Source organism: Electrophorus electricus, chromosome 18, assembly GCF_041902795.1.
Source record: "Electrophorus electricus isolate QZ-2024a chromosome 18, ASM4190279v1, whole genome shotgun sequence".
NCBI lineage: Eukaryota > Metazoa > Chordata > Actinopteri > Gymnotiformes > Gymnotidae > Electrophorus > Electrophorus electricus.
In genome coordinates, this window is record NC_137514.1 from 10,462,501 (window position 1) to 10,473,376 (window position 10,876).

General features: G+C 40.8%; 1 protein-coding gene across 3 annotated transcripts in view; it reads right to left on the reverse strand.

Moving 5' to 3' along the window:
* Positions 1-10,876, reverse strand: part of grin2bb (glutamate receptor, ionotropic, N-methyl D-aspartate 2B, genome duplicate b) — an 81,115-nt gene extending 70,239 nt beyond the window's left edge. For 2 of the 3 annotated variants that reach the window (XM_081701289.1, XM_035535037.2), the window contains exons 1-4: positions 10,108-10,876; positions 8,386-8,419; positions 7,674-8,011; positions 7,288-7,569 (exon numbers count right to left, since the gene is read on the reverse strand). In XM_081701289.1, the coding sequence (XP_081557415.1) occupies positions 7,288-7,314 (27 nt within the window). In that variant the 5' untranslated portion in view covers positions 7,315-7,569; positions 7,674-8,011; positions 8,386-8,419; positions 10,108-10,876. Of the gene's footprint in view, positions 1-7,287; positions 7,570-7,673; positions 8,012-8,385; positions 9,168-10,107 lie in introns of those variants that run through there. The other variant, XM_081701288.1, reaches the window with a different exon arrangement.

Sequence of the window (10,876 nt, forward strand, 5' to 3'; positions counted from 1 at the left end):
CTATATGCAGTTGAATCAGACCATTAAAAGTGTCTTTCCTTCATTCATCTTAATTGCTCATCCACATTCATTAAAATGTTGCACTTACATTCACTTAACAGGGAGTTCTCCTATTGCTAAAGGTAAATGAGTCTAGATTACTTTGCCCTAAACTACCCTTGTGTTGGATTAAGCTACAAGACTTGAAGGTTATGAATCCAATCATGTACAACATACTTTTTGTGACTTTCACTTCTACTTTTCGCATGCATCTGGAGGTTGCTCTGGATAAGAGCATAAGCCATATGCATGTAAATGTACATGCCATTTGGGCTATATCCTTCACTTGTTGAATCTGTCCGGGTACATAACCTTATAAATTGGGCCTTATCATAGTTAGTCCAATGTAAGTGTAATTTCTGGCAAAGTGGAATTTCCTGGTACAATAAGCAGCAACAATTGAACATTCAGATTTTCAGTATACAAGGGCCTTGAAACCAGATATAAGGCAATGTGATACGAGTAGAGTTCTACTGAGATCGGGCCTTCCTGCTCCTTGTTCCCGGACCCAGACATATTTAAAGCTGCTTTGTGACAACAACTGCTGTAAAAAAAATAAATAAAAAATAAAAATAAAAATACATTTATATATATATATATATATATATATATATATATATATATATATATATATATATATATATATATATATATATATATAAACTTTGAGATATATGTTGCCACCAATAAAATTCCTTTAGACCTATGCATGATCTTTTTCAAATTTCATTATATCATTGCTTTCCAATTTTTCACTGATAATTGATGTTTAATGGTAGGGGTTCTACTCAGCCAGTCAAGATGATGAGATTATCAGATAAATATATGCCAACAACTCCTTGTCAAATCAACAAGCTTATCAGCAAAACATTTATAGTTTTAAACTGTAATATCTTACCACATGCTGCTACAAGAGTTTAGAACCAACCGTAGAAGAAACTGCACTTGTGTTAAAATGGGAGTTTCTAAAAGCCTGTTTTAGCTAGAAGCTGCTTTTCGTTTATGCTCCATTGCAGTTTATGGGAGCCATATCTATGCTCCATGAAACTCATCTAAAAATATCCTTTGAACTAACACATCAAAGTGTAAACTAATTGCAAAACAAGATTTAATAGTGGAAAAAATAGTCTCACCCATGAAGTTATGTTTTTGCATTTTAGGATTATCAGTTCACATCACTTATTAGTCATGTGTTGTGAGTCTGTCTCACATACACGTACGCACGCATGCACACACACACACACACACACACACACACACACACACACACACACACACACACACACACACACACTCTCTCTCCCTGATGTGGTGTCTTATCTCATATCAGTGTCTCTTCATGTTCCAGCTGATGATGCCCACTTGATCATATGGGACACTTGCGCAAGGCCCAAGGCCTAATTTCACTGATTGGCTGGAGATGAGAGCATGGTTCCAGCACCAAGGCTTAATTGGCTGGACATGACAGAATGGTCTGGGACCTGAGGCTTGACTGGCTGGAATTGTGAAAGATGGCCTAAAGGGCTTGAGCCAAGATGACATTTGCAAAGACTATCGATCTGCCGGACCAACAAACTACCAGATCATCCAGACACATACAAAAACATGTGCACACACAAATAGGCCAGGCCAGTGCTGACTGAATTAACCAGATCACGGCCATGTGCCAATGTGTCTCCCTAAGTAATCAAGCATTCTGAGTCACATGATCTGCTGAGCTGGAGAATTTGGATGGAGAGTGAGAAATTTGAAGGCATCCGTGGGCAAAAACATGATGTGCGCTACCAAATTATGTTCACTGTAAAGTAGGTGAAAAATAGGACAGACATCTTCAAAAACTAAGATGAAAATGGATAAATGTTGCATGGACAAGAGCATAACTGAGGTATCCAGAATATACGCCTGTCTAAAATATGACCAAAATGCCACAGATACATTAAGGGCATGACTGAGGTATCCAGAATATACGCCTGTCTAAAATATGACCAAAATGCCACAGATACATTAAGGGCATGACTGAGGTATCCGGCATTTTTGCCTATCTAAGATATGACGAATATTCCACTGATATATTAAGTGAACAAGCATAAAGTATTGTAGTTCTCAGTTTGTGCACTGGTATGAAAAACCTTTACAGCATAAATCTTTTTTCTAGTAAACCAGCCCAACAGATGTCACTATATACATTTATTGTCATGAGCTAGGTGATCCATGTAATAAGAGGACTAGTGGCATTTAATGTATGAAATGTTTGTCATAAATATGACACATTGGAAATGTTTTATTAATGTGTACAAATGTATGTTAATAGGCATAATGAATTTAATTAGATAAAATGCACTTGACTAAAAGTTTATTTTTTATGGTTTATCAACTATATTTTAGCTTACAAACAAAATAAGATGAAACAACTGGATTTACAATGATTTCCTTGTAATTCATGAAAAAAACCACTCAACCAAACTTCAATGTGTTCCTTCAAATTTGAAGCTAATGTGAGCTCTATAGTGAGGCTAGGGTGGTGTGGCGTGGCTCTATAACAAGGCTGGGGTGGTATCTGTAGGTATGCCTTCAGCCAGGCCTGTTTTTCAATACATCCAGAAGACACATATGAGCATTTTCACAGCAGTTATAGAGCTTATTTCTTAATGACAAAGCAATAAATTATGCATTAAACAAAATGTTTCCACAAAATCCACTGCAGGTTTTTGATCCAGTCTCAAATTATCTCAGTTTCAGTTTTCAAAAAGAAAACTCTCTGATGCCTGAAACATAATTAACATGTATTTATACAGAATGAATTCAATTCAATAAAAATTGATTATCAATGCTAAGCACTGAGTAAGGTTTGTAACATTTAATAGGACCAGAAATACACCTAGAGCAGCATACATGCTTATGCATGCATACACACATACACAGACACACAGTGTTCTGAAGTGGGACAATATGTAAGAGGGAATGGGCTTGTCTATTGATAGTGATCCAGTGTAACAGTATGAAGGTATGGCCTCCGGCCCCTTTCACACACACACACACACACACACACGCACACGCACACGCACACGCACACACGCACACACACACACACGCACACACACACACGCACACGCACGCACACACACGCACACGCACACACACACACACACACACACACACACACGCACACACGCACACACACACGCACACGCACACACGCACACGCACACGCATGCTCGCACACACACACACGCATGCTCGCACACACACACACACGCATGCTCGCGCACACACACACACGCATGCTCGCGCACACACACACGCATGCTCGCGCACACACACACGCATGCTCGCGCACACACACACGCATGCTCGCACACACACACACGCATGCTCGCACACACACACACGCATGCTCGCACACACACACACGCATGCTCGCACACACACACACACACACACGCATGCTCGCACACACATACACACACAAACTAAAATGCATACAAACACAAAACTGTCACAGGGAAGATTTAAGTGGCATAATCCTTATACACAAATGCATGTATAGATAAACACAAGAAATTAAAGAAGTATACAGTTCCATAGTTTTCCTCTCTGATGTGAGCATTCAACTTTTTCATACCCACCTTCGTACTCTCACACATCCGCAATCACTCACTCACACACACACACACACACACACACACACACCTAAACTAAATGAAAATGCATGCAGTTCTCAGGAGCAGGAGATTTTGTTGAGGGTCTTTATGAGGGTTAATGTACCTCAGAAAGGCAGTACAATTTTAACAGTGGCAAAGGTTTTAATAAATGGGAAAAGAATGGAATGCCAAAGAGAATACTCAAATACTGAAACATGCACCAACAGAGGCAGGACTAGAAAAAACTTCACTTGTGCACAAGAGATATTTCTATGGATGCTTACAAATGTAATTTTTTTTTAACATTTTCATGAATTTGACTTGGGGTGAAAATACTTGAACAGGACCTATAGTCACAGTGTACATATGTGACTTTGTCAATGACTGCAAATGGCTCAACAGGTCACTGTAATGCTAATGAATGAAAATCCCATCCTATGCATTTAAATTCATAAATAAAACATTCTATGCTGGCAATTGGGTAATGCAAAATGGGACCAAGTATTTAATGTCTTTTTTTCTGTTTATCAATAGTACACACACACACACACACACACACACACACACACACACACACACACACACACACACACACACATTCACTCACTCAGACTTGAGGAGCAGCTTTTTGGGTGAGGGACCTTTTCCTCCCTTCAGGGCTTGGTGATGGCCTGCTTCCGCCTCGACCAATCACACGCGGAGATGGGAATCACCCCGCCTTTGCCCATTGGTCATGGGTAATTAATTAGCAAGCTGTTTCTCGTTAAGGCCAAATGAAGATCAGCACATGGATACCATGACATACCAGGCCATCCTACATCACCCCCTCACACACTATGTAGTGTTCACTTTGTCAATGCCTACCTACTTAGGGCCCTCAAAGGGCCCTCAAAGGAAGCAATTGTAGGTAGTGATGCGACATTAGCTGGGGCTGTGTTGGTGGTTGAATACCAGCAATGTCTGTTTTTTTCTAGAGCACACTGTTACACATCTACAGTGCAGAATGGCTAGGGCCCTATGCATTTTTACTGAATTGAGCAAGATTTTTGTTATTTGCTGGTGTGATATACATGGGCTATATAGATAAATGCATCAGCAATTAACGGGAGCACCAACATGGCACGTCTGTTACGTCAGCAAGATAGTAGCAAGTTGAAACGGTGGCCAAAATAAACGTCAAAACCATCAAAGAAGCTGAAAACCACTCTGATATTGTTTGAATACGTATGATACAATTAGATGCAAGAGAAGGAAAACCTTTTAAACACAACAAAAAATATATTCAAAATAAAGAACGAAGAAAGCAAACAGGGAAAAATTCAATTATGCCCCAAGCCACAAAGGATATAGACAGTAGACAAGATGATGGGAAGACCTTATAAAAAGAAGCTGAATAAAATGACCAAATGGCAGATAAAAAGCAATGTTAACGTGGGTCATTTATATTAACAGTAATATTTATTACATTTTATTCCATTATTACAGACATGGAACCCAAACAGGCTGAACCAGGTCAGATTAACAGAGACTATTCTGGTGCCCGAACATGATGTATGACTGGAGTTGTAATTGCATTCTAGTGCACACAGGATATGATTTGTTATATGATTAAAAAATGGTGTCAAACACTTGATGCTTTCACATGTGGAATAAAGGATTGTATTATTTTGCCACATAAATTACGCTATTTATACATATGTACATTTCACAGACTGGATGGACAACTGTCAGAATTAACCTTTTCACACATGGAAATATATGTGGTTCCCAAGAGCCTGCATTTGCTTAATACTGCATTCTGCAATATCTTTTTAGCCAAAACAATGTTGTTTAAAATGATACATTTTGATAAGAAGGGCATGCAATTTTCAGAAGCACATGTCTGGTTAAAGCTAGTAAGTACATGTTAGAGAAATAGAAAATAATACGGGAATGAGTTGTCTTTTGCTCTTTTTTCACTGATAAGTTGGTCTCAGTACTTTTAGTACAACCAGGAAGAGAGCCAACTTTTCTTCTATTTGTTATGGAGGTGTGAACAGGTGCACACTAATAAACTGATAAATCTTCACCACAGGTAAGCCATCAACACATACACACACACGCATGCATGTGTACACACACACTCATACATTGATGATCGGTGTCATTTCTAAAACTGATTTGAGAATATTAATGATTAGAGAATCCTGACTCATCTTAGCCTACATGTGCACACATGTACACACACACACACACACACACAAATCCCACAAAAATAAGTGGCGGGTCAGTTTTGTTAAAGCTGCTTGGATGAGCCCAGTTCAGGATAATGACTTTCATGTCTATCAGTCCATCTTTCCGCTGACACAAACACACATTCTATCGATCAGCAAGATCAGGTCGTGTCTCTCTCTCTCTCTCTCTCTCACACACACACACACACACACACACACACACACACACACACACACACACACACACACACACACACACACACACACACACACACTCTATCAATCAGCAAGATCAGGTCGTGTCTCTCTCTCACACACACACACACACACACACACACACACACACACACACACACACACACACACGTCATCACACGCTAAACAGTTTAAACATAACGCTGCATGATGGCTGCAGTTTGCTCAGCCTTATAACAAAGCCTAAAAGAATGCAGCACCCTGCGTTTGCCCATAGGAAAGGTGGACCGGAGCACTGCAGAAAACATCTGCTGTAATCTGGCTCTACTTGTCACTTGCCGGAGACAGTGCATGCTGCAGAACCGTCCCACTAACTGCAACAAAACGGCTGACGTAACATAACACACCGCAACAGTTTAGAACAGTAACAGTTATGTCTCAAAAAGGTCTCATAGCACAGCTCCCAGCATCTTGCGGTCTCCTCCCAGCCCCTACTCCCCCTGCCTGTATTCTGTTGCCACGCCGACTGAACTTCAGTTGCCAAGCCAACAGAATCTCAGAGTGATGCTGGGGAAGATTTAAAAGACATTCTCACTCTCCCTCCTTTCACCCCTCTGATCCAAATCAATCAAAGGCAAGGATGACTGGCAGCCGCTCCGACCCCACTGAGCAAAGGGTAAAGCAAATCTGTCACCTTACATCAATAAGCAAAGGAGAGTCCGAAGGCAGGGACACATCATCAAAGATTTCAGGCTAGCTGACGAGTACCGCCCCCAAACCCCCTCCCCAAGACTGTGTTCATTAGTTCTGCAGATCACATCCTCACATGAGAAAGAGAAGAAGGGAGGAGGACAGTTCACCCTTCTCTCTCTCTCTCATGTCCTCTCTATCTTTCTTCCTCATTTCCTTTCTTTCTAGTTAACCCACTTAGTAGCAATGTCTGGACAAGACTATACACACATTACTCAAGCCTGAAAGGGGACACCACCAAGAGCAACTTGGCTGAATACCTACAGATGAAAGCAGTGTATGTTTGGGTATTATGCACAAATAGGTGTACACAAACACACCAGAGCACAACACCACATATTCATGAAGTGAAGAGACCATTACAGCCCCCAAAAAATAACAAAAGAAAGAAAGAAAGAAAAGAAAAGAAAAAAATGAATGAATGAATGAATGAATGAATCTTTTCCTACCTTGAACATTGCCAGCCCAACTGTCATCCTCTCTCCTCAACTCTGGCATGATGGTGTGAGCTGGGACTCCTCACTTCCATTCATAGCCTCGGATGAAAGGATGACTGACCGAGGAAGCAGCACAAGGAGGAGCACACCGTAGAAAGAGGGACTGGTGTTGAAAACAGGTTCCAGAGGGAGATTGAAGTAATTCGGCCCTACTGTAGTTCCCGGTTGAAGACAACAGATGAATGAGTCCAGTGATCAATCAGGAAAAAAGTCCAAAAGATATCTGTTGTGTCTCTAAATCAATAAAACAATGAAAAGTAAGATGTCAATCTACAATCTTTGTGGCTCTAACAGTCAACGTACTAAAAATGTATTTAAGTATCAAATGCTTATCACACCTGAGGCCTAGGTCTCTGGACACATCTTCCACTGGCCAAAAAACATGAGATGAGGAACACAAATTAAAAAAATCAAATCAAATAAAAACACAGCTTGCAGGCGAAAGTGTCGTTTATCAGTTCATTTTAACTCGTAGCGTAGCTGTGTCCTGAAACTTCATACATTTGTGAAAGAGCGTCATCCATTGAGTTCTTTTGTCTTTACACTTTAAAGAAAAGAGTTCGATTTCGAAGAAAGCGCTAAATTTCCTTAGCTCTTTGATTTATGCAGTTCTTCAAGTGTCCGTCAGATTTCTTTGGATATCACCTGCGGTATGAGCTGACTCCTTTTCGTGTCACTACGGAAAAAGGAAGGGAAAGAAAATAGTTACAAACCACAGGTGGGTGCTCGCGTGGGCTCTGCGTGCTTTTGGACTATGAGCATGACAAAGGTTTAGCCAAAATTGGTTTATTTGGCTTCTGGCAACTGGCAACTCCTGACTACTGAGAATAAAGTTTTTATCACTCTACACCGCTATCGTCTTATAGAATCAGATCACTTGCAATTTTTTGTTTAGTGGCCTTGTATAGTCCATTATTTACCTCATATTAGACCATTAGCCTGCAAAATTCTAGACAAAATACACGCATACATGCGCAAACACACACACACACACTCATACATACACACATACACACTTACACACATACACACACTTCCTGTGCTACTTACCATTCTAACCATTTCTGTAGTATCTCATTAATATCTGGGTGATGTCAGTAAAGACAAACGGTACAAAAGGGAAAGAGAAAATACAAGAAAGATAAGAGCGCCTCCACTGACATGTCCGTCTTTTAAAAGATTTGATAAGTCCTTGAAATTCAAGAAAATTGTGGCGTAGGAACGAGGAACATCAATAGAAGACTACATAATCATCTTGTATAGGTAAATCCAATGAGCCATATCATTTAGGAATGGGACCAAAACTAATTTCAAATCAGTAAACTGTAATGGGAAGAAAATTTCAGAAATAAGAGGGTGAGTGTGAGCAAGAAATGGATGGATGAAATGGAACGATCCTCACATTTATATTATTCAGTCCATCAGTAACATTCGCTGTGCATTAAACTGATGCTAAAATCTATACACCTGGATGAGTTTGAAGAGTGTAAAGACCATTTACGTCCTACACGTATGCATGCAATTTCCCTCTCTGCCCGTGTTAATAAAATGCTGTGCTTCCTATTCAGACCATGCCCAGGCATAGAGCAATTTCATGCAAAATGCAAAAGTGTGCATCAATAAAAAGGGACACCGCATCATTTGACAAACAGCAGTAGAAAAATAATGTTTTGAAATATATAAGTGCAACACTGGATATCTGCAACTGATTTAGTGAATGGAGAGGAAAAGTTGCTCTTTAATTCCCCGGTGGGTTTGCTCCCCCGCCATCTGCGCCGTGACGCCTCCCTGCACGTCAGCTGATCAGGGGGATCCGAGGAGAGTGCGAGAATGAAGGAGATGGGAGGAGGAGATGGGAGGAGGTTGGGGTGGGAAAGAGAGGGGCAGTGATGATGCAGAGAGCAGAAAAAAAGCGATAGCCGGCCTCGCCAAGTGGCAGACAGGCAGTAAAGAGTAGGGGAGAGTAAAGAAAGATGGAGTGACACATGAAAATTAGACACCCAGTAGAAAGTGATCTGTAAGGCAAGCAGTAAAGGCCATGATTTTGATGGGTTGTTTTGTTTTTGGGGATGGGGTTGAGGGGTCAACACACTTTATGAGCAGATGAAGTTCATTTCGTTTCAAACATTCCAGTAGGATAAAATGACACAACAAACTATGCTTGAAAACTCATCCAAGAACCAGAAATTAATAAGGTTTTTTCATTTGTTCATAATTCCAATGTAAATTGTTACCTGGCTTGGAAATACCTTCAGCAAATCGATCTTTAGTGTCTCCGAGAAAATTCCCACATAAATATCAAGTGAATTTGAGTAAAGCTTCATTACAGCTTATAAAAGCCTATTGAATTAAATACTGGCTTCACACTGCAGTAACACTAAACATTTTCACTTCATGGGTGTGGTATTCCCTGAATGACTATTCAGACACTAAAGATGGAAAGAGCCTAATAAAAAATGAAAATGTGACCACTAATTATATGTGTATCTATGGCTTGAAGACTACTGTGTGCATTGAACAAGTTGAACAATAGATAATGGAGGGAGTTTGGGATGCACAACAGGAGAACAGGAACAACAGGATGGAAGAATGGCATCAGACGAGCAGCGAGATCCTCGTCGCCTCCGTTCGTCTGTTTGTTTAGTGTGCGTGTGAGTGTATGTGCGTGTGTGTGTCGATGTGTGTTTTTGTGTACACATGAAGAATAAGGACACACAGGTACACACACAGACAAACAGGTCAGACAGACGCTAAACAAGTTGTTAAACCTACCTATAGGAACTTTAAAGCGTCCCCAGAAAGAAAAGGGAGTGATGTGACAGGGGAGGTAGTGGAAGACCAAGAGAAGGAAAAGAAAAGGGAAAATGAATGAAAGAACAAAAGCAGGAGGAATGCAAAAGACAGGAGTTGCTATTTTTCAGAATTCTGTCCGACTTTGATTCAGAATCAGATTTTTTTTTTTTTTCCGGACGAGGGCAGGATGGTGGCCTGCGAGGAGATGGAGAGAAGCGACCGATGAAGGAGAGAAGCCGGAGCAAAGTGGAACCCGAGGGCAACAGGAAACCGAGCGCGAGGAACGGACGCAGAAAAGACCCTCTCCCTGCGCTTCCACACTCTGGAGCGTGTCATAGGTAGACGAAATTGTACACCAGGTAGATGGAGAAATAAATCAGGAGGCAGATGATGGAGAGCGCAAACAGGTGAAAGGACGACACACCTCCCAGCACCACAATGAGGAAGAAGAAAAAAATGAAACGAAAGAAAAAAACGAATACTCCAGTGCCTTCCGTTTTCTCTCTTGTCGTCTCTTTCTCTCTCTCCTTTAATTAAGGGGGAGGATCACAGGAGGTGCTGGATGTCTCTCAGTTCTTTCCTGCTATGCTCCTTGTTGCCTGAATTCCTCCTTTGCTTTGCTTTTTTTTTTTTCTTCTCCTGCTTTTTTTTTGGCTTGTTAAAAATGAGTCTTCTTTTTGGAATGGGAAATAGCCCTTTTCCATAGACAGTGTGGAAGTGCACAGGGAAAACCGGCGGCAGAGGTGCT